This window comes from Camelina sativa, chromosome 15 (assembly GCF_000633955.1).
Source record: "Camelina sativa cultivar DH55 chromosome 15, Cs, whole genome shotgun sequence".
NCBI lineage: Eukaryota > Viridiplantae > Streptophyta > Magnoliopsida > Brassicales > Brassicaceae > Camelina > Camelina sativa.
Window position 1 is genome coordinate 16,291,489 of NC_025699.1, and position 25,356 is coordinate 16,316,844.

General features: G+C 33.6%; 1 protein-coding gene and 1 long non-coding RNA gene across 2 annotated transcripts; both read left to right on the forward strand.

Annotated features, from left to right (window-relative positions):
• LOC104746951 (putative F-box protein At3g23950) lies at positions 5,061-6,323 on the forward strand. The gene has a single exon (XM_010468507.1). It carries the CDS (start codon positions 5,061-5,063, stop codon positions 6,321-6,323), a length of 1,263 nt encoding a protein of 420 aa, XP_010466809.1.
• LOC104746954 lies at positions 12,751-13,403 on the forward strand. The gene is made up of 3 exons (XR_761032.2): positions 12,751-12,824; positions 12,974-13,042; positions 13,304-13,403. It is a non-coding gene; the product is annotated as an uncharacterized LOC104746954 (long non-coding RNA).

The window sequence follows — 25,356 nt, forward strand, 5'->3', positions numbered from 1 at the left end:
AACGGACACAAAACCTTTTTTTGTTTTTGTTTCCTGAGTAAATGCAAGTTATTCTCTCTTCTTCTTTCTTCTTCTATTACGTTGGTTTATTTTTTTTCTTCTTCTTCTTCTTTTTTTCTTTTTCTTTTTCTCTCTGTGTCTAATCCTTTCTTTGTTTCATTTTTTTTCCCAGATCTCGCTGTTCGAACCTCCACCACTGCTTTTTTGAGCCACCGTTCACCACCACCACATAGTGAGACGTTCAGCAGCGTCGTGACGGAGTCCAATCCATGTTCCGCTTACTGCAATTTCTTTAACGACAATGGTGAAACCATCACCATCTAGCCACCACCATTTTAGAAGAAGAACAAGAAAGTTTCAGATCCTAGTTTTGTTTCCCAACGAAATCCTCACCCTCCAGCCACCACCATCTTAGAAAAGAAGAACAAGAAAGCTTCACGTTCTAGATCCGTTGCCCAACGAACTCCTACGCCTCCAGTCACCACCAGATCCGACGCCACAAAACCACCGGAGAGACTTGAGGGAAGAAGCGTAGCTGTTGAAACCTTTTTTATTTAATTATTTTTTTGTGAAAATCAATTTTGTAAATAAATTATTTTGTTTTATAAATAAATTATTTTCTAGATTTTAATAAATAGTTATGGTTTTTTTTGTCTTTTTTTTATTAAAATTATATAACAAAGTCACGAATATTTTATGTGACTAAATCGTGGTAAATCAGCTACGAAATACGCGTGATAAAATCGTGACTAGGTATCTACGAAAAAGTCACGAAATAAATTAGCTACGACGCTATACCAACGAATTTTTTTGGTGACCAATCGTGACTATTTTATCATATAGCCACGAATTTTTTACCACAGCCACTAAAATATTTGTGGCTATACATATTTATTTTACTAGTATCACCGGTTCTTTTGTAGCTTACAATTTCTATGGACGTCATAAAGATGCGTGTCGTACACCATATATTTCGAATATTTGGGAAGTCAAGTTGGTGTCTTTGACCGAGCTAGGTATCGGTTATTTCCCGGTGGTGATATATGCATCCTTTAAACTGTGAGATCATATACTTGTGGAGCAGAAACAAGAAAGGTATGCATGGTGTTGTTTAACTTGAGGATTAAAGTGTTTAGTCTTCACAAGACTGGTGTAGCGAGTATATGGAGAACGTTTCTAATTACTTTCCCCCATCGTTTCAAGGTGGTTCTAACCATCTCCTTGCTTCACAGTTTGTTCTTCCTCGTTGGCTGCACCGTCTCCCCCGTCCGAAGCCTTCTTGATTTGTATATTCTGTTTTTGAGCTTTAATCAAATTTCAAAGGAATGATTTTAGTGTTCTGTGGTGTTACCAAGTACCAATCATAATCTTGTATTAGTAATATATATTCAATTATCATTATCCAGCCTTTGAGACAAATACTTGCACACCACTAAAGTAAATTGTAAATATAATTTACCAAAACAAATTAATCCTGTATGGTTTTAGATCTTCTCTTTTTTATATTGAAGAGTTGATATTAAAATATTATATCTATGATATGTGATTTAGATATTTATAAAAGTAGACATGTTTATAGTGCATAATTATGATAATTTATTAATAACATTTATAGAATTAACATTATTCTTTGACAAAATCTATATATAATAACAAACCCACTTTTGGGGGTCAACTTTAATCTAACGGATAAGATTGTTTTTATTATCTCATCTAACGATTTAAAATTATTAATGATCCCAATAGTTGCAAGTTTTTTTTTCCAATAATCGTGTTTCTACGTCGTACATCTATATATAATAGCAAACCCACTTTTGGGGGTCACCTTTAATCTAACGGATAAGATTGTTTTTATTATCTTAAAATTATTAATGATCCCAATAGTTGCAAGTTTTTCTTTTCAATAATCGTGTTTCTTCGTCGTACCCCCATCTTTTAAAAATTGCACCTATTAAACCCTTTGTTCATGATCTCAAAAGTTGCAATGTTTCAGTCCAACAATTTTGTTTCTTCGTTGCACCCCCAACTTTCCATGTTGGCACCCGTTAGTTTTCACACCCTTTTGGTTTACACCTGTTTATTTATATAAAGTTGCAATGTTTTGATCCACCAATTGTGTTTCTTCGTCGTACCCCTAGCTTTCAATGGTTGCACTTGTTAGTTTTCACACCTTTTTGTTTCACACCTCTTTGTTTTCACACTCTTTGTTTTTATATTTATACAGATTTTTATGGATTTTGAAAAGAGTTTTTGTTCTTTGAGTATTATTAATGATCTCACCCTTTGTTAATGTTCTCAAAGTTGCAAAGTTTTGGTCCAATAATTGTGTTTCTTCGTTGCACCCCCAACTTTCCATGTTGGCACCCGTTAGTTTTCATACCCTTTTGTTTTACACCTCTTTGTTTGTATAAAGTTGCAATGTTTTGATCTAACAATTGTGTTTCTTCGTTATACCCCTAACTTTCAATGGTTGCACTTGTTAGTTTTCGCACCTTTTTGTTTCACACCTCTTTGTTTTCACACTCTTTGTTTTTATATATATACATATTTTTATGGACTTTGAAAAGAGTTTTTGTTCTTTGAGTATGATTAATAATCTCACCCTTTGTTAATGATCTCAAAAGTTGCAAAGTTTTGGTCCAACAATTGTGTTTCTTCGTTGCACCTCCAGTTTTCTATGTTGGCACTTGTTAGTTTTCACACCCTTTTGTTTACACCTCTTTGTTTATATAAAGTTGCAATGTTTGGATCCAACAATTGTGTTTCTTCGTCGTACCCCTATCTTTCAATGGTTGCACTTGTTAGTTTTCACACCTTTGTTTCACACCTCTTTGTTTTCACACTTTTTTATTTATATATATATATATACAGATTTTTATGATTTTGAAAAGAGTTTTTATTATTTAAGTATTATTAATGATCTCACCCTTTGTTAATGATCTCAAAAGTTGCAAAGTTTTGGTCCAACAATTGTGTTTCTTCGTCGCACCCCCAACTTTCCATGTAGGCTTCCGTTAGTTTTCACACCTTTTTGTTTTACACCTCTTTGTTTATATAAAGTTACAGTATTTTGATCCAACAGTTGTGTTTCTTCGTCGTACCCCTTGATTTCAATGTTTCCACTTGTTAGTTTTGCATCTTTTTGTTTTACACCTTTTTGTTTCACATATCTTTATTTTCCTATTTTTGCATTTTTTCGTCGTACCCCCATCTTCAAAAATCGCACCTATTAATTTTTTCACATTTTTTTTCAGCCCTCTATGTTTTAAACCTTTATATTTTACACCTCTTTGTTTATCATATCTTTTATGGAATACAAAACAAGTTTCGAATTTATTGTTTTCTGAGTATTTTTTAAACTTACAAGTTAATAAATAAAATCATATATTTATATGTTTATAAATTATAGCAAACTCACTTTTAGGGGTTAATTTAAATATAACAGAGGAGATTATTTTTAATATCTCATCTAACTGTTTAGATTTGTTAATTATCTTAATAGTTGCAATATTTTGATCCAACAATTGTGTTTCTTCGTCGTACTCCCAGCTTTCAATGTTCACATTTGTTAGTTTTCACACATTTTTGTTTCACACCTCTTTGTTTATATATATATATATATATATATATATATATATATTTTTTTTATGGACCTTGAAAAGAGTTTTTGTTATTTGACTATTATTTAATACCTCCAAATTTAAAAATTCTGAGTATTATTTTCATTCAATTTATTAATCAACGTTAATTCACTCATCTCTGTTAAAAAAATTGGATTATTTTATTTATTGATTCATTCATCTAACTTTTGTTTGACGTCGTTTTCCATCTAACTGTATTGATCATCTCTTTCAAGTATTAATTTAGGTAATTAATTGTGATTTCTAATTTTTCATAGATTTATCTTTTTAGGTAATTAATTTAGCTATGAGCTCTTTCTCCATGATTCTCTTATTATTTTTTTATAAATTTCGGTAGAATAATGATTTAAATTTTATTCTATGTGAATATCTTTCAAAATTGATTATCTGAGTATGATTCAGTAAACCTAGATTTATATATCTTTAACATTATTCTCTTATTGTCACTGAATCGATTTTTCATTTTTATATATATAACAAATATTTTATTTAACTAATTTGGTTAATTCATCTTAGTCATTATTTATAAATTTTATATTATACAGTGTTAAATAAAATATTACCATATCTTTTTCACTCGAAATGTGAAATTAATAATGTTAATAATTTCAAGTTTTCACTTTCCCGTACGGTAACGCACGGGCTGACATCCTAGTTATATGAAAAGCCATTGACTTTAAGAACAAAATAAATTTGTTTATTAAAAATAAAAAAGCTTACTCATGAAAAGTTAAATTTTAATAGTCAAACAATTTTTTAAAAGCTTTTAATACTATATCTTTGTAGTCAAACAAAACATATATATCCAAAAATATATATTTCTTTCTTTGAAATATTTATATTCTATTTCATATAGAAATATATCTTCATAAAATTAATTTCCAGTTAATTACAATAAACCTAATAAACCTAATGATTTTCGAGTTACGATTCTATAAATAATTTATAATTGTAACCTAATTTTCTTTCAACCCCACAATATCGATAACATAATCTATTTTGTTTTCTGTTGCCGCCCAGTATAACAGCCTCTTTTGTACTTTTTGTCTTCTCTCTTTCCCAACGAAATCAGGTAAGACTCCAAATTTTTCTTTTTTTTTCGTTACCATTGTAGCGAGAATTCAAAATTTGGATATAGATCTATCAAACTCTTGTCACTATCTAAAACGAGCATTCAATATATATATATATATTTGGATATAAATCTCTCTATCCCGCATGAAAAATATATATATCGTATATTGTATTATCTTTTTACATGTATTTATTTGTAGTTTTGGTTGTTTGTTCGTTTAATTATGTTAATTATTATCCACATGAAGCCATAAATCTCAACGTGTTTCGATTTTTATTATACAAAAAGCATTTTCTTGTTTGGTTTTATGTAATTTATTAGTTATATGTTGTTTGTTTGCAGAAATGGATATTCCTGAAGTGGCGTTTGTTGTCTTGGTGCGACTTCCGTTGAAAAGCATTGCAAGATTCAGATCAGTGTGCAAAGAATGGAAAGATTTGATCGATTCAGACTTCTTCCGAGATCACTTCATCTCTCGCAACTCATCTTCTTCAATCTCGTGGTCAATCATTCAGATGCAACCTCACAAACTGACACTTGAAATCGTGGGTCATCATGGATGCAAAACATGGGGACTTGCTCGTTCTCCGGGATCTTTCATGAGTTTCTTTGTCGAGAAAGCAATCAAGAAGCTACTAGTCTTGGCTTGCACCGATGGATTGGTCTTGCTTTACGCAGAAGCTACCGATGAAACTCCTATGTATTACGTTGGAAACCCTTTCTTTCAAGTGTGGTTTCGATTCCCTCTCCCTCCTTTTCTCTCTTTGGGAGATCTTCAGAGATTACGGCTGCATGAGCGTTTCAGGGACACTGGATTCGTTACCAAGATGCAGAGTGGTATCGTTGTGAGTTACAAGGTTGTGTTGTTGATGCCTCACGGTGGTACTAAAGTCGGTTTTGCGATCTACTCATCTGATACAGGAAAGTGGGAAAATCGTTATGTGACTTGTCCTCTTCATCATTGCTGGTTTAGTCACCGCAAGTCGATTGCTTTGAATAGGATGCTTCACTGGTTTTCAAATATCAACTCTTCTTTTATGGCCTATGATTTCTATGAAGGTAACGTTGATGATGGGTGTCGTATCATATCTTTCCCTGATAGTGGAAAAGATGATGTGTTACGGCGTTTTAGGAGAACCTTTACAACCTCGGAAGGGTCGATTGTGTATTTCAACGAGTACCGTGAAAATGAGAACCTCACGTTACGGGTTTGGAGGCTGGTCAAGTACACTGATGGTCCTGAGGAGGCGTGGCAGCTCTTATGGGAAGTCAGCTTGTTTTCTATGATCGAGTTGTTAGGTATTGATTATTTCCCGGTGGTGATGCATCCTTTGAACTCTGAAATAATCTACTTGTGGAGCAGGAACAAGAAAGGTATGATCTTGTTTAACTTGAGGACACTAGCGTTGTGTCTTCACAAGGAAAACGAAGACGATAGCAAGTGTATGGATGGTTGCGTCTTGAGTTTTAACAGATGTAGCGAGTTTATGGAGGACATCTGTGGCTACTTTTTCCCAGGGTTGTACGATGATTCTAACCATCTCATCTTTTCACAGTATGTTCTCCCTCGTTGGTTGCACCGGCTCCCTCGTCCTCCACCTACTTAGTGTGTAGCTATGTTTTGAGTTTATTAGTAATACAATTTTTCATGCATCCTCTAAGACAAACATTTGCACCATTATGTAAGTATTTGCACTACAAAATTGTGATCATATAGTTACGTCTTTCTGGTATGGAAAAAATAATAACAAATACTCCCTCCGTTTCAAAATATAGGATGTTTTAACTAAAACACGCAAATTAAGAAGTCTTTACTTTTAACAAGTTCAACCAGCAAAAACAATACTGCATAATATAAAATACTAAACTAATTTAAGAGTTGTATAGAAACTTGAAAACATCCTATATTATGAAAAAAAAAAAAATTTCTCTAAAGCTAATTAGTTACTAAACAAACATAAATTGAAACAAATTTGCTACAAATTTAGAGACACAAATTATTGTAGCACAAGTGCACACAACACAATATATCGCAGATTGTAGTAAAAATTACTAAAGTAATGAAAAAAGTATTTACTTTCTGAATTTACTAAAAAAATGAAACACTTAGAAACTGAAGGGTAAAAAAAAAAACAAAAACCATTTATTTTTTTTCTTTTCTCTTCTTCATCTCCTTTCCCACCTTCTCATTTTTTTTTTGTCAACCAAGATGAATCTTTTTCTTCTTCGATTGTTTCATGTACAGATTGGTGGTGTAAGTGCAATTTGGCGGATCCAGTACTAGTTCGACGGCGGCGGAAACTCCTCCTATTTCAAAGATGCTTCTATGAAATTTGGTTCTGCTCTGTGAATATTTTTTTATTCCCGTACTCCAATCATGAGTGACTCCACTAACAGCGTCTCTCCTTCCTCTGGTTACGCCTCCATCTCCTTCGGCGACCAGGTTCTCCATTTTTCTCAATTTCGATCTGGGCACGAATCTGTTTGTGTAGGATTTGAGAAATCACTTTGTGGGTTTTGCTTTATAGACCATTTTGTTTCATAAAGTCTTTCCTTTTATAAGTGGGGTGGGGATCTTGATGAATTCACATCTTGGATTTGTTTCTTAATCATGTTAAGAGCGGTTGGCTACTTTGGTTTTCTAACTTAATTCAGATTCTTTTTTTTTGAATATGAGACTTGTGCCTTTGTGTGAGTTTGATCAAGATTATGTATTTGCATTGTACTGATAAGAATAGCTTTTTGTAGGTCTAAGAGTCGTCCACAGTGTACTTACTTACTTAGCAACCAATCTTTTCTTGGTTGTGATTTGCAGAGTCTTCAGCGGAGTCGAAGGAGTGGAGATGGAAACAGAGCCATTGTGCGTGAGTCTCCCCACTGGCATTATGTATTCTGGTCAGCCATCTTTGTGATCCACATGGTTTGTTTGGGATTTGTGCTCGTGGTGCTTGGACTCAACAGGTTTAGAATATCAGATAGGTTAAACATCGATAGGTACACTCAAGGGATCTTGGAGAATCATAAAGGGCTCACCGAGGACTACTGGTCATTGTGACTTTTTTTAACTACAAGTTACTGATTTTTCTGACGTAATTTGTAACTAATAGTTACAGAAAAATGTAGCAATTAGTAGCAGTTGGCTACATATTTTCCGGTGACAAAATTTGTAGCAAATTTGTGACAAATAGTTATAACAGTGATTTTACTGACGACAATATAGTTATAAAACTTATTTGTAACAAAACTGTAACAAAGTTTTCGTTGCTGAAATTTTGGATATATCTACGGAATTTTTAGTAACTATATAAGATAAAATTGGTAGTGATATGAACCTTTCTATTCAATTGAAACAGTGATTGATAGGTGTTTTAGTAGCACAATATAAGCTAACCATTAAAGATTTAGTGAAATGACGATGTTTAATTGTTTTCTATATATATGTATATATTTATTTTTTTTTTGTCAACCAAACATTTAATTATAAAATAACTCCAAGGTTGTCTAAATCGGAGTTTAAGAGTTTACAAAAGAAATTTCAAAAACTAATGTTCTGGAAGAGCGACCAAGATAGTGTGTCTTCACATTTGACGTATGCAGGATCCTGTTAAGAGTGAAATTAACATATGAGGTTTTAGAATAATATATAACTTGGATTAGTGAACATATATTCATTGTCGGGTTTAACCGTTTCACCTTTAATCATTGTTGATTTGGTCAGATATTAGATTATGGCAGGTGATGCACTTGGAAAATCCTTTTGTAGCGATATCACTCTAAAAATGTTCATGAAACTTTGTATATTTGCATTTAATGTGGGATAGTGATATGTATATATGATCTCTATCATTAGACCAACGATCGATATTTGACGTTAGAACTTATAAAAAGATGTTTTCATGGGATATAAATATGCAATGAACTCTTTTAGGGATACAATGTGAGAAGATTGTGGACAATATTGTTTACTCTTTCAGTGACATTTTTAACTTATTTTTTGTTAACATGTGATATATTGTTGATTTGCCAAGAAAACATTATTGTAATACTAGACAATATATGTTATATATAGATTAGTAAAATAAATATGACGTTCATATATATTTACTGATAAAGGTTTTTAACTAAAACTTCCAGAAATAGATAAAACAAAGAAACATTATCTTCAACAATATATATGTTGTATATTACTTAATTAGTAAAATAACTTTAGCGTTTATATAGATTTATACTCAAAAAGTTTGAATGTTTATATTTGAGCTAAATAATTTCTATTGATAAAAAATATTTTAAATTGAAATTCTGCGTGTGTGCGAGTATAAATTCTAGTTATAACATATAGTAAAAATAACTTTATATAGAAAATAGATTAAAGTATACAAAATTTGATGTGTTAAATTTAGTGTACAATGAAAAATATATTGTTAATTTTCCTTTTTGATTTCTTTTATTAGATATAAAAGTATATTTTTCTTAAATTTTTAACTCTTGTCGACATTATTTGATCAATATACTTACAATTATCATGATTACTAACTTTGAAACCAAACTTTATATCCACAAATTGTTTATCCAAATCTAAAAAATCACAAATAAATTTTTGTTACTTAATATATTATTACATAAAGCTTAATTTTCCATAAAGAAGAATTTGAAAATTTGAAAATATTAAAGGGGCATTCTCAAAAATGCCCCTTTTTCCATACCCCTTTTTAAAAATACCCCTTCATGTTGACCATTTTTAAAACTATCCCTCTTTATATACAAAATGACCAAATTATCCTTTTTGAGTGACAGCAAGAATGTACAGTCATCAAAATCAAAAATATTTTCCCGCCAAAGAAATTTCCCGCCAAAATTTTTTTTTCCCGCCAAAATCAAAAAATTTTCCCAAAAAAAATTATTTTTTCCCGCCAAAAAAAAATTTTCCCGCCAAAATCGAAAAATTTTCCCGCCAAAAATATTGAAATTTATACATTTTAAAAATATTGTAAACGCTTTTAAAAAACTTTAAAAGTGTTTACAAGGTTTTTAAAAGGTTTTTAAGCACATTGTAAACGCTTTTAAAAACCTTGTAAATGCTTTTAAAAAGCTTGTAAATGCTTTTAAAAGGTTTTTAAACACCTTGTAAGCTTTTAAAAACTTTTTAAAATCATTTACAAGGTGTTTAAAAACCTTTTAAAACCCTTTTAAAAATCTTGTAAAAACTTTTACAAGGTTTTTAAAAACATTGTAAAAGCGTTTACAAGGTGTTTAAAAACCTTTTAAAAATCTTTTTAAAAACCATTTGAAAACCTTTTAAAAACCTTTTAAAAACCTTTTAAAACCTTTTAAAAATCTTGTAGAAGCGTTTACAAGTTGTTTAAAAAACCTTTTAAAACTCTTTAAAAAATCTTGTAAAAGCATTTACAAGGTGTTTATAAGGCTTTTATAAGGTAGAAACCTTATAAAACCTTTTAAAAACCTTGTAAATTTTTTTGGCGGGAAAATTTTTGGCGGGAAAGTTTTTTTGTCGAAATTTTGTATCAAAAATTTTTTGACAAAAAAAATTTTGGCGGGAAAATTTTTTCGAAATTTTTTTGGCGGGAAAATTTGTCGAAAATTTTTTGGCGGGAAAATTTTGTTTTTCTTTTTATTGAATAAAATAATTTTTATCTAAGAGTAAAATAGTCATTAAAAATTAAAAGAGGGCAAAAATAAAAATGGCCAGAAAAGAGGGTATTTTTGAAAAGGGGTATATCAAAAGGGGCATTTTTAACAAATTCTCAATATTAAAAGATAATTATAAGAAAATTTTATTTTTCAACAAAATATTAAAATTGTAAAAATATAATGAATATTCCAGAGGTGAAATTTCAAGTGTTGTTGTGACTTCCATTAAAGAGCATCGCAAGATGCAGATCAGAGCGGAAAGAATGGAAACTTCTGATCGGACTTCTTCCGAGACCAATTCATCTCACGCAACTCTTCCTCAGTCTCATGGTCAATCATCCAAATCAGACGTCACAAACTGACACTTGAAATGTTGGTCATCATGCATGCAAAACATGGGAACTTGCTTCTTCTCCTGGATCATTAGTGAGTTTTTTTTGTCGAAACCACAATCAGGAAACTACTAGTCTTAGCTTGTACCCATGGATTGGTGTTTCTTTACGTACAAGCTAGCGATGGAACTCAACTCTTCCTCAGTCTCATGAACAATTTCAATGCCCTTTTTGAGTTTTGGTAATTTTTCGATTCAGATCATATTTCTTAATCGGAGAGACTGATTCGGCTAACGTCATGAGTCGATACGATAGCCGGACTGGCGATTCCACCTCTTACCGTGACCGTCGAAGGTAAGTGTGTGTGTATGTGTTTGCTTATTGAAATCGATAACTCCGAAATTTGTTTCCACTTAGTTGCTCTATACACAGTGTATATCTCTTTGTTTTTTAGAGTCTGTAATTGAACCGAGTATGAAGCAAATCCGGCTTAATTTTTCCCAAGTCATCGTGTTACATGCATGGACAATCTTAAGTTATATATAGATAGCAGGGATGTGGGAAGTGAAAAATGGGGTGACTTGTCTTCATTCTGCCTTCTGGTTTTGTCATCACAAGTCCATTGCTTTGAATGGGTTCTTTTGTAGCTTACAATTTCTATGGATGTCATGAAGATGCGTGTCACATCATATATTTCCCTGACAGTGGAAAAGATTATGAGTTACCGCGTTCTCGGAGAACCTGAAAGTGCATCAGAGCTCTGAAGTGACAGGAGCTTGCAAAGTGTCTCAGAGTGCTGATATGCTGACGTGGCAGATGGGCTGACGTGGAGAAAGATTATGGAATGCCGTGACAAGATACGTGAGAAGGAAGGAAGAAGAGATCAAGATATGCTCGAAGATATTGAGAGTATATTTGATCGAGAGAGATAAGGGAGAATATTTCTTAGGTTAAAGAATATTTCATTTTAGTAAGGGATTCACAAAGATCTAGGTTAGAGATCGTTTGTGTAGGGTATAAAGAGACGAGGGCTAGCCGCAAAAAGAGCTAGCACTCGTGGGGATAAAAGTTGTGAGATTTGTAAACCTTCAAGCAATCGAAAAAAAGGCTTTGAAGGTGAGTGTGTTTACTCTTTTAGATCTACACATGGTGTTGTGATAGATAAACAAGAGAGTAGGCTTAGGTTCATATCTTTTAACAAACGGAGGTTTTTATTAGATTGAATAAAAGCGTTTGCTTGGCGCGTTTCCAAGCGGTTTGGTAGTTTTGCGTTCTCTATACCTCCAAACCATCACGGGTTTGGAGGCTGGTCAAGTACACTGATGGTCCTGAGGCGTGGCAGCTCTTATGGGAAGTCAGCTTGGTTTCAATGATCCAGTTGTTAGGTATCGATTATTTCCCGGTGGTGATGCATCCTTTGAACTCTGAGATCATCTACTTGTGGAGCAGGAACAAGAAAGGTATGGTCTTGTTTAACTTGAGGACACTAGCGTTGAGTCTTCACAAGGAAAACGAAGACGATAGCAAGTGTATGGATGGTTGCGTCTTGAGTTTTAACAGGTGTAGCGAGTATATGAAGAACATATGTGGCTACTTTTTCCCATGGTTTAACTCATGTTGTCCTAACCATCTCATCTTTTCACAGTATGTTCTTCCTTGTTGGTTGCACCGGCTCCCTCGTCCTCCACCTACTTAGTGTGTACGTCTTGAGTTTATTAGTAATATAATTTTTCATGCATCTTCTAAGACAAACATTTGCACCATTATGTAAGGACGTGCACACTACAAAATTGTGATCACTGATCATATAGTTAAATTTTTCTGCTACTGAAAAAATAATAACAAATATTAATTACAAATAGTTACAGATTAGTGACGGAAATTTAGGTAATAGATTTTCTAGCTAATTAATTACTACTAAACATAGCTATAAAGTTACAAATAGTAACAGACATAAATGGAAACAAAATTGCTACAAATTTAGAGACACAAATAATTGTAGCACAAGTGCACACAACACAATATGTTGTTCCTGAAACTGGACAATTAACTCGTGAAGGTTTTTCATTGAGCGTCCCAGCTGATCAGATGAGACTGATTCATAACATTAATACGCTGATTGCTGAGGTAGTTTTATGGATTATTTATTTGATGTTTTCTTTTTTATTTTAAAAGGTTTCTTTAGCTGTGACAATAAATACTTTTGATTCTCATGGTGCTATCATTTTCTCAATTTAGATAATGACGTGATGATTATTTTGTTTCTTCTGTTGCAGTTGGCAATTGAGAAGGAAGAACTGGTGCAAGCACTGTCATCTGAGTTATCTCGAAGTGCGCAGGTGCAGGTACATTAACATTAATTCATGGGGCTAAAAACATGTCTTCTTTGACTTCAGTAAGAGTTTTCTGTCACCATAACATCTTGCATAACTTCTCTGACTAGGCTTTCTATATGGTATAGATTTCTTCTTCTTACGCTTTTTATTCATGCTGGTCTCTGTACTCCTTATTTTCTTTGGGTCTTTTGTAAGTTGCATTTTGCTGTTTGTGTGTGTTATCCTGGATCCCCAAGTCATTAAAAATATTTCTCATGTTTCTTAACCTAGGAACTGAACAAAGAGTTATCCAGAAAACTTGAAGCGCAGACCAAAAGGTTAGAGCTTCTAACAGCGCAGAAGATGGCCATAGACAATGTTTCACCTGAGAAGCAGCAGCCGGATTCTCATGTGGTTCAAGAGAGAACACCGATTGTAGATGAAGGCGATGAGGTACTCTCTATCTCTATCTCTGTGTGTTCAGAGTTTTAAACTTCAATCTGAGAGACTACAGACTAATGACATCTCTCTTTTAAGGTGGTCGAAAGGGTTTTAGGATGGATTATGAAGATGTTCCCAGGAGGACCGTCGAAAAGAAGGACAAGCAAGCTTCTCTAATGCGTGGCTCGCTCAGTCGTGACCCTTGTTGCCATTCTGTATATCCCGGGCACAGCCATGGATTGCTTCTTCTCCTTTAGTTTTGGAAGAAGTTCATTTTGGTTCTTTTGATCCTAAATTTTGGATTTCATTGGATTGAGCAAAAATGGTATAGTGAGAGACATCTTGAAGAGTTCCAAATGGATAGAGACACGGAAGCTCAATCAGAGCGAGAGAGCTGTTATATGAGTGAGTTTTTACTGTTTTGGACTGAATTTTGTAATTATTGATTGATTACATAGCCAAGTTAAAGTGTTCCTCGCCAAAGTATAATTTACCAACAAAAAAAAAACAACTTGGATGGTTTTGGATATTATCTTCTCGTTTAAATGGAAGACTTGATTAAACAAATGTGCTTTTGATAATTCCCCATGCGCAAAAGAGGTATTCATTATCATATAAGTATATGTATGCTCATATATTCGTACAAAAGGATTATTATATTGTTTATATATGAAACAGAAGTGTTTACCATCATCGGTTATATTGTTACAAAAACTATTGTTTCACTCGCAAATAAATAGTCATGAGTTCATTTTGACGATTGATTTCCCACTTATAGAGAGACTGATAAAAAGAGTTAGAAAAAGAAGAAAAAAAAAACTAGTATATATGAGCCACCCACCAACAAGAGGAAATATATGGGTCATAATCATATAGTAAAAGATGGTATTTATATCACTTATTTCATAATAACTCTTAGGTTTTATATTGAACAACGTCTTATTATAGCTTGGTTCTCAAAGTTGGTAACTCACCGAATCGTGACACATGTCAATTTTAACGATCAGAGATCAAAGTTAAAATCTCACCAGATCATGACACATGTCAATTTTAATGATTAAATAACAAAGTTGGTAACTCATCAGATCGTGACACGTATCAATTTTAACGATCATAAATTAAAATTTTCAAGCTTGGTAAAACGAAACATAAGATAATTGTAATCTTATTATATTAAAAAAACTTTGTCAAAAAGACATCAAGCTAAGCTGCCAATCAAATTCAGACTTGTTGGAATGGCATTATACAGAATCAGGTTTCTATACTGTAAAATCAGGTTACTGGTTAAGTACACACCTCCAAGACAATATAAAAGATTTCAATCCACCTCCAGGATCTCAGGAACTCAAACAAGCAGTATGGCGGGTGAAAACAGCACCAAAGATAAAGCATTTTCTCTGGCGACTAATAACAAACACTGTAGGCATCAAATCAGTCTTATTTCAAAGGCGAATTTTAAGAGATCAAATATGCTCCAGATGCAACGCCTATGAAGAAACTCCGGATCATCTTTTCTTCACATGTCAGCATGCAACTAATATATGGCGAGGTACAATTTTCTCACACTCTGGTCTGCTAGATCCAACAATCTCATTTTCAGATAAGTTGAAGATGATTACGGAGTACAATAGCAATATCAATTTGTCCAAGCTGCACAATCAACTACCTCTTTGGATACTTTGGAGAATATGGAAAAGTCGAAACATGCTGTTCTATCAAGGAAAATCAAGTCTTTGGCACATGGATATACAAAATGCCATTACGGAAGCAACTGAATGGGCTGACATCGGAGTTATAAATGATTCGTGTCTACACACATCAAGACAACATACACAACAACTCTCAAACTGGAAAAAGCCGAACAGTGGTTACATCAAATGCAACTACGATTGTCGCGTACTAAGTGATGGACGACCATCAAAAACAGCATGGATTTTGCGAGACGAAAATTGTTTTTTCAAAGAAGCAGCTATTGGTATTGGAAGAAACTGCTCAGGACCATTGGAAGCAGAACTACAAGCGCTCTTAATGGCGATGCAACAAATCTGGAACAAAGGATATAGAAATGTGGTTTTTGAGGGAGACAATAAAACAGTGAAACGCCTAATTGATGGGAACAGCAAACATTTCGGTTTACACAACTGGGTAAGAGATATCAACTTATGGAAAGAGAAGTTTTCTTCAATTATCTTCCAATGGACACCACGAAGTAGCAATAAGGTTGCAGACCGTCTAGCAAAAGAAGAAATTTCTGATTCGTTGATAGTTAATTACCAATATGTTCCCAATTTCATTGTAAACCTCCTTCATGAGGATCACATTACAAGTTCTTAATGAAATCAGCTGTTCAAAAAAAAAAAAAAACTTTGTCAATCCTAAAAGGAAAAAGATTGTAAATACACCCCTCTATATAAGAAAATAGATGATGATTAAACAGTTAAAAGATAATTATAAAAAATTAAAAAAAATTAAACAGTTAAAAAAATAATAATAATAAGGAGATTATATATTTCATAAAATTCAAAATTATAACATTATTTACTTATTTTTAATTTTAAGTTATTAATTCAACAAAAAAATAGAAAAAGGATTAAGAAAAATGTACAGTTAATTATTAATTCTAAAAAATGTAAATACTCGCTTCTATATAAATATAGACCGTCTCACATTTTTCATCTAACAAAATAATTTATTCAAAAACACTGTTTTAAACTTTGTTTTATTGGTAAAAAAGTTTTAACGGGAAGGTAAATTTTCCTTATTTTTTTAAACCAAAACTTTCTCCTACTTTCTCCTACTTTCTCCTTTTTTTCATTTTGGAATAGGTAAGATTAATATGTTGACCCAAAAGAAAATGTAATATTAATATGTGCGTCTTCTTTTTCTAATACTGTATTTTAAATTTTATTGTAGTATTTTTAGATTGTTTTATTAATTTATATTTTCATCTTTGATTTGAGACTTATATATTACCGTGCTTATAATTTTCTATTATTTCTTTAATTATGTCAAATTAATTTTCTTATAATTTCTCAACCTTGATTGGTTGGTCATAGACCTTTTTCTATTTCAAACATAATTGTTACCATTCATTCAATCCCAAAGTGAGATAAAGAGTAGAATCTTATCAACCTAATGGTTGGATAAAATAGGCTAATCAAACACAAGTTTACAACAAACATAGATAGATAGACTGGAAAAACATAAACTGTTTTTGATAGATCCATATGAGCTTGGAGACAGAGGTTACATCATGATGTGTCAAATAAACTTCCACGAATATATTGAGAAATTTAACATTAGTTACTATCAAAAGATTTTGTGACATTGGAAAAGGACTTTTACTTTCATTAGTTGCCGGAGCATGCCACTTTGTGTAACATCCGTGAACTGAAATCCCGGTTTAGAGGATTGCATCGGTCGATGCAGGTTTAGTTTTCTGCGTTTTGACTTAAGTTAAATGCTGCGTTTTGGGTTAGGGAAAACCCTTAACTCGAGTATTTTGTCTCATTCGGCAAGTTTAGCCACTTTTGAGAGAAACAAAGAGAGAAAGAGTGTTCTTGGTGTTCTTGGTGATTTCTGAGGCTTAGGACGTTGTAGGAGGCTTTTAGAAGTGTTTTCCTGCTTGATTGAGGTTCAGAATCTTCTTGGCAAAGGTAAGTGCAGGACCATGGCTTATCTAAGCTAGAGATCTCTCATTTGCTTGTTATGTGTTGTTAGACTTGTTAGATGGTTATTTGGGACGCTAGGAAGCTTTCTTGTGGCTTGGGATCGAGTTTTGTGGTTGTAGGAACGAAGATCTGGCGAGAATCTTCAGGGGAAGACGATGCTCGGCATTGCATCGGTCGATGCATATCTTCCGTCGGTCGATGCAAGTGCGAGGACGGCGCGTAAAATCTAGGGTTTTCGTGTTATGTCGAGCATGCGTCGGTCAATGCAATGGGATCATCGCTCGATGCAAGTTAACCTTTCATCGGTCAATGCATACCTTGCATCGGTCGACGCAACCCCCAAGTGGTGTCGGTCGATGCATGCTTGGTGTCGGTCGATGCAGTGTCCTGGTTTGTTATTGTTGATTGTTGATTGATGATTGATGGTTAGAGATGTCTCTATTGCTTGTGTGTATAGCCCAGTAGATGGGAAGATTGCCTTACTGAGTGTTTATAAAATACTCATGCATTGCAATTTGTGTTTGTGGTGCAGGTAAAGGCAAAGTGTGATCGTGGAATCAAGACAATGAAGAGGAGGATGTTCTAGTGGTTCGCTTGGTTGTCTGCCTTCTGTTAGGTTGCTAGAGTTGAGTCCTAGAATGTTGTTTAGGATTGCTGGTTCTCTGGTTTATGCTGTTTGGATCATTAGTTTATGATTTGGAATTAATGTTGGTTATTGGTTTATTATTGGTTATTTATTGGATAATGATATTAGTTATTTCCGATGTTGATTGTAATTGTGGTTAGGTGGCTAGTGGGAATAGGACCACTAGTTGTAGTTATTTGTTATTATTATTATTTATTAAAAAAAAAACGGGTCGGCTCGTTTCACTTTGAGATAGTTAAAAGACGTGAACATGTTCTCTTTACACATGAGGAGGGCAGAGTCAAGGTTCTCTCCATGGTGGAGGAGGTTGGAAGCATGCAAGGTTATCTCCCCAAGGGAGGAAGGCGGAGCCAAGGTTCTATTCATGGTGGAGGAGTTTGGACGCAAGGTTCTCTCCATTAGGGAGGAGGACGGAACCGAGGTTCTCTCCATCGTTGGTCATATATACACTATTGTGATGATACATTATTGATTATTATACTATTTAATATATTTTTTATTCAAGAAGTTTTTTGAACCAACAATTTTAGTGATTAAAGAAATTATGCAAAAGTGTAATATATTTGTAACATATAATATATTTAGGTGTAAAAAAATACACTTTTAATGGTATCATAAATAAAAAATTTGTAAATGCATATAAATCAGTGTATTATACCAAAAAACTTTTTTGATAAATAACATACAACAAGTTTTAATATATTTTTGTTAAATTTAATTTTATTTATAAAACTTTAAAATCCGCACATCGGTCGGGTCTTTATCTAGTTATCTATATTTGATGGATTTTTTTGATTGGTAATAATAACCTAATTAAACCTTTAAAACGTTTAGAAGTCATGATTGATTATTATACTTTATCTGTGACCAATCAGAATTGAATAAGTGGTCAATACAAAGAAGATGTACATTAAAAGTTGTTACCATAAGGCATAACACTATTGTTTTCCATTTTGTTATTCTATAAATACGTTATACGTGCAATCGATTCAACCTCATAGTTTCGACAACATAACCTAATTTATTCGTCGCCGGCGCCCACCGTAAAACCTTCTTTTGTCCTTTTTTCTTTACTCTGTTATAATATATTCTCTCTCGCTACCATTAGTGAGAGCATCACATCAAATTCAAATTAAACTCTTCTTAATAAATTTACTAAACAAGCAATCAATTTTTTTTTTTAATATAAATATTAGAATCCAGATTTATCCACATGGAAATAAATCCTATATTATATTGTCTATATAATATAGATTCGATTAATTTTTTTTTTTTTTAATTTTTTTTTTGTCTTATACATGAAGTCGTGATCAATCCTATTTTTCTTTTTAATGTGCTTCGATTATTATATCAAAAACTTCTTAAAAAAAATAGAAAAACTGTTTTTTGTTTGGTTTTTCAGAAAAGCAAAACTAATTTGTAATTTTAATATTACAAAATTTGAGTAGAAAAACTGTTTTTTGTTGTTTGTTTGCATGCAGAAATGAAATATTCCAGAAGTGAAATTTGAAGTGTTGGTGCGACTTTCGTTAAAGAGCAACGTGCGGAAAGAATGGAAACGTCTGATCGATTCGGACTTCTTCCGAGATCATTTCATCTCACGCAACTCTTCCTCAGTCTCATGGTCAATCATCCAAACTGACACTTNTTTTTTTTTTTTTTTTTTTTTTTTGTAAAGCTGTGAATTTTCATTACTGAAATTCAATTGTAGTGAGACATTCAAATTGATAAGTGAGAATGAGAACGAAGAAGAGAACTTACAGTGATAGTTCGCGAGAGAGAGGACACTGGAAGGGCGAAGAGAGGAACAGATCCAGTCGGGGATAGTTCCGGGCAACCTCTTCCATTCTCAAATCTGTGATTTCGCAAGCATCGTTTTTGATCTCCAGTGCGGATACAGAAATCAAACCAACTTGCAAATGATCAGTGCGAGTTGGAAATGAATGGTGATGGATCTATTAAACGATATGACAGTCCACAACAATTTCGATTTTTTAAAGAATATTAAACTACAATTTGTTACCATTAATCAAGTGCTACAAAATATTTTGTCTCCTAGTTTATAGTAAATTAGTTTCAAATCTAAGCTCTATCTGTTTGTAATTATTTTCGGATAGAAACTCACAAATTTGCCACAAAATAAATTATCTAAAAATTTGTGACTAATTTGTAACTACGTGTAGCCAATATTTGTTATAAATGACTTTGTATCAATTTCTCGTAACTATATGACAGGTTTTTACTAGTGATAGCCCTTGCCCCAAAAAAAAAAAAAAAAGCAAAGGGATATCTAGCCACATCTTGATACCTAATAGTGCTGACTTACATAAACCTCAACCAATCTTGCAATAGACTTTTGAAGTTGTTCCGATGCTTCTTTGCAAGAATTGCATCTCGAATTTGTCTGTCCAGGAGCTTGAAAAAGATATGTGATGAAGTTGCTATGCTGACACTTTAAATCGTTGGTCGTCCAGGAGCTTGAAAAAGATATGTGATGAAGTTGCTATGCTGACACTTTAAATCGTTGGTCATCGGGGAAACTACTCTTATGACGACTGGCTGACCTTATGGTTTGCCACTCGCCCTACTTGACTAATCTCTGCTGTAAATCTTGTCTTCTCTTTTTTCGGTCTTGTTTAAGCAAACTCAAAAACTGGTAACAGTCATTGTAAAACAGTTTTTTTTTTGTTTGAATTAATTTTACATTCAATTCTAAAAAAAAAAAAATCTTTAAATCATACAGTTGGAGTGAGTATATGGAGAACATTTCTAATTAATAACTTTCTCCCATCGTCTCAAGGTGGTTCTAACCATCTCCTTGCTTCACAGTTTGTTCTTCCTCGTTGGCTGCACCGTCTCCCCCGTCCGAAGCCTTTACTACAAGAAAACATGGATTTTCCGACTACGATCGGCGACTATATCCGTAGTCGTTAAACTTAGCGACCAATTACCCACTATTTTGCAACTGTTTTATGACTATGCTCACATAGTCACTTTTTTGTCGCTAATTTGTGACTAAATAATTTTGTTGCTATTTTAGTCGCTAAATGGCGACTATTTTGCGACATTTTCGGCGGGTCGCAAAACTTTGTCGCAAAATAGTCGCTAATTTAGCGACTACAAGGTAGTTTCTTGTGTAGTCGTAAATTTCGGGACTATTTTGTGACATTTTCGGCGGGTCGCAAAATTTTGTCGCAAAATAGTCGCTAAAAGTTGGTTTAAAACACGTTTTTAGCATTCGGAGTAGGTGTACCTATTTTTGGTGACTACGTAATATAGTCACTTTTTAGTCGCTAAATATGTCTATATAAACTGAGCTCACCAATCGTTTTTCTCACTCACAGAAACACAAAGCAACACAAGAAAAAAAAACGAGAATTATAGTAATTTCCGAGAGTGGATGTACAAGAGGATCGATGAGGTGACGGGAAATTTTACAGAAGAGTTCAGAGCCGGGATTGAGCAGTTCATGCAATTTGCAAATAGCCAGCCTTTTGCACAAGAAAACGGGGGTAAGTCTTTTTGCCCTTGTAGTAGGTGCAAAAACGGAAGCGTTTTCTAGGGACTTGAATTTGGAATCATCTTTTTAGTTATAGGTTTATGCCAGATTATTATGTTTGGTATAAGCATGGGGAAGAAATTAATATGGATATAGGAACGAGTACTGTTGATCTGACATTTATTAGTGGGAGTGAGGAAGTGGGTAATGTAGTAGAAGATAGATATGTGGATATGGTGAATGATGCATTTCCTTCTAATATGGGTTATGATGATAACTATCAATGGGATGGGGGTTATCAGAGTGTAGAAGAACCAGTACTTAACCATTCAAAAAAATTCTATGACTTGTTAGAAAGTGCAAAAAATCCAATATATGATGGTTGTCGTGAAGGTCAGTCACACTTATTTTTAGCTGCTAGAGTTATGCAAAATAAGGCAAATTATAATATGAGTGAAAAGTTAGTGGATTCAGTATGTGAAATGTTGAGTGATTATTTACCAGAGGGAAACCAAGCTACGGGTTTTCATTACGAGACAGAGAAATTAATGCGCAATTTAGGACTCCCATATCATNTCGCTACCGTACTGGAAGGACCTTAATCTCCGACATGATATTGATGTGATGCATACAGAGAAGAATTGTTTGGACAACATCATGTACACTCTTATGCATGTGAAAGGTAAATCAAAAGATTCCGTCATGTCAAGGTTGGATATAGCAAAGTTCTGTTCTCGGCCACACTTACATCTTGATAGTAGGGGTAGAGCACCTTTCCCGCCCTATACATTGNACAAAGGCGGGAGAAATGAGTCATCCGTCTGATGCAGCGGAGTGGAAGTATTTTCAAGAACAAAATCCTCAATTTGCTGAAGAACCACGTAACGTGTATTTGGGATTGTGTACTGATGGGTTCAATCCATTTGGGATGTCTCGTCACCATTCATTATGGCCAGTGATATTGACGCCATATAATCTACCCCCTGGTATGTGCATGGATGCTAAGTACTTGTTTCTTACAATTATGAACTCTGGTCCAAACCATCCGTGAGCTAGTCTTGATGTCTTTCTCCAACCTCTTATTGATGAGTTAAAAGAGTTGTGGTCTACCGGAGTCGATGCATACGATGTGTCATTGGGCCAAAATTTCACCTAAAAGCAGTGCTGATGTGGACGATAAGCGACTTTCCTGCGTATGGCATGTTATCTGGATGGACAACACATGGTAAATTGTCTTGTCCAGTTTGCATGGACGATATAAAGTCTTTTTATCTACCGAATGGAAGGAAGACATGTTGGTTTGATTGTCATCGGAGATTTCTTCCTCCTGATCATCCTCTGAGGAGGAATAAAAAAGACTTCTTGAAGGGAAAAGATGCTACAAGAGAGTATCCACCAGAGTCCTTGACCGGTGAGCAAGTTTATTCTGAGCGGTTGAATTGTGTAAATCCTCCAAGAACCAAGGACGTCGGTGGAAATGGTCATGAAAGGAAGATGCATAAATATGGAAAGGACCATAACTGGCACAAGGAAATCATTTTATGGTCGCTACCATACTGGAAGGACCTTAATCTCCGAGATAATATTGATGTGATGCATACAGAGAAGAATTTTTTGGACAACATCATGTACACTCTTATGCGTGTGAAAGGTAAATCAAAAGATTCTGTCATGTCAAGGTTGGATATAGCAAAGTTCTGTTCTCGGCCACACTTATATCTTGATAGTAGGGGTAAAGCACATTTTCCGCGCTATACATTGACAGACGACGGCAGAACAAGCTTATTGGAATGTGTGAAATACTCGATAAAATTCTCAGATGGCTATTCAGCAGACTTAGCTAGCTGTGTTGATATGGAAAATGGAAAGTTTTCAGGCATGAAGAGCCATGACTGCCATGTTTTCATGGAGCGGTTACTTCCATTTATCTTTGCAGAACTCCTTGATCGTAATGTCCACCTTGCGTTGTCAGGTATATTAATTAATTATTTAAAGTTCTATATATATATATGAAGTGAGTAATTGTGATGAAGTTAGAATAAATATAATATTGTAGGGGTTAGAGCATTTATCCGGGACTTATGCTCAAGAACTTTGCAAACAAGTCGACTTCAAATTCTAAAACAGAACATTGTTTTAACCCTCTGCAACTTGGAAAAGATATTTCCACCATCCTTTTTTGATGTGATGGAGCACCTGCCTATACATTTTCCCTACGAAGCTGAATTGGGAGGTCCTGTCCAATATAGGTGGATGTATCCTTTTGAAAGGTTTTTCAAAAAATTGAAAGGAAAAGCAAAGAACAAAAGATATGCGGCTGGATCAATTGTTGAATCATATATCAATGACGAGATTGCTTATTTCTCTGAGCACTACTTTGCTGCGAACATACGAACAAAATCAAGGTGAGCAATTAAGAGTAAATATTTTTAATGTGATATTTAATTTAATAGTCATAATAATTACTTTTTAATTATTTGGTCAGATTAACAAGATTTGATGAAGGTGAAGCGTTTGAATATCATGTCCCTGGAGTACCTTCTATATTTACTCAAGTTGGCCGTCCAAGTGGAGAAATGAATGAAATATAGCTTTCACGTGATGACTATCGTTGCGCAGACGCATATGTTTTACGGAATTTTGACTATTTTCAGCCAATTGAGAGGTATATAATTAGTTACATATCACAAATTAGTTACATTTCTAGATATCTAATTCCACTATATTTTCTCATATACATTGGTGATCTTATCTTTCTATATAGTATGTTCGAGGATTATATTTCGGCAAAATATCCAGGACTTACCGAGAAAGAACTCTCCGCGAAAAGAGCTGACGAATATCATTCTTGGGTTAAAGAATATGTATGCTAAACCATTTTTCATGATATACATATTGTACTTATTGTTATTATTTAACATAACAAGACTATATATATGCAGGTTAGTTATTGGAACGCCTCAAATCTATTTCCTACTTGGGTTCAGGAGATTGTGCATGGACCTTTGAACAAGGTTAAAACATGGCCAATGTATTCTACAAGAGGTTATTTGTTTCATACAGAGAACCACGGTGCTGGACGAAAGACATGTAATTATGGGGTCTCTGTTAAAGGTGAAAATTATGCGGATGCAACTGACGCTGCAGATTTCTATGGAACAATAACTGATATCATAGAACTTGAGTATGAGGGGATGCTTGGGTTGAAGATCACATTATTTAAGTGCAAGTCGTATGACCCTGTAATTGGTAGAGGCACTCGGAGAAGCAATGGTGGCGTTGTAGACGTTCTTTCAACCAGAAAGTACAATAAAACCGAGCCATTTATTCTAGGTATTTAAACGAATAATTATTTATTATCATTATCACATTTATATATAATATGTGTAAGTTTTACATGTTGATTGCAAAACAGCATCTCAAGCCTCACAGGTTTGTTATATTCCGTACCCATACGTAAAGAAACCGAAGCATTTATGGCTCAATGTTCTAAAAGTGAATCCGAGGGGAAACATTGATGGAGAACCGAGTCTTTTGCAAACAGAAAATGATAATGCTTTATTGATGACCACAATTGAAGATCTCATAACTACAATGTTGCAGACGCGGAACCTGAAGATGAATTTATGTGTAATTTATCGTTTTCGGAAGATGATGAAGAAGACGACGAAGAACCCTGAAGTCACTTTTGGTGATTTAAGATATGTAAAATAAATTATGTATTTTAATAAAATCTAATGGTTTTATTTACTTTTTAATAAACATTTGGAAGACCTTGTTAATTTCTTTAAGATTATTGTTTTATACAATTAATATAACATTTTATGTGTTTTTAAAACAAAAATATATATAACATTGGGGTTACTTGAACCCAGGTCTGATGATTACAATCATAGTACATTAACCATCTGAACCAATTTCTCTTTTGTGTATATTGACAAAATGTATCGGTTATATTGTGTAACATTCCTCTTATATTTTGGGCAAAAGAAATTTGGGCCAAAATATTTCGATTCGATCCATTAACAAAACACTCGATCCATTAAGAAAACAAAACCTAAACCTAAACCTAAACACTCGATCTCTC

Excerpts from the sequence above, each read along its gene's own strand:
- LOC104746951 (XM_010468507.1), top strand. The coding sequence starts at position 5,061 with ATGGATATTCCTGAAGTGGCGTTTGTTGTCTTGGTGCGACTTCCGTTG.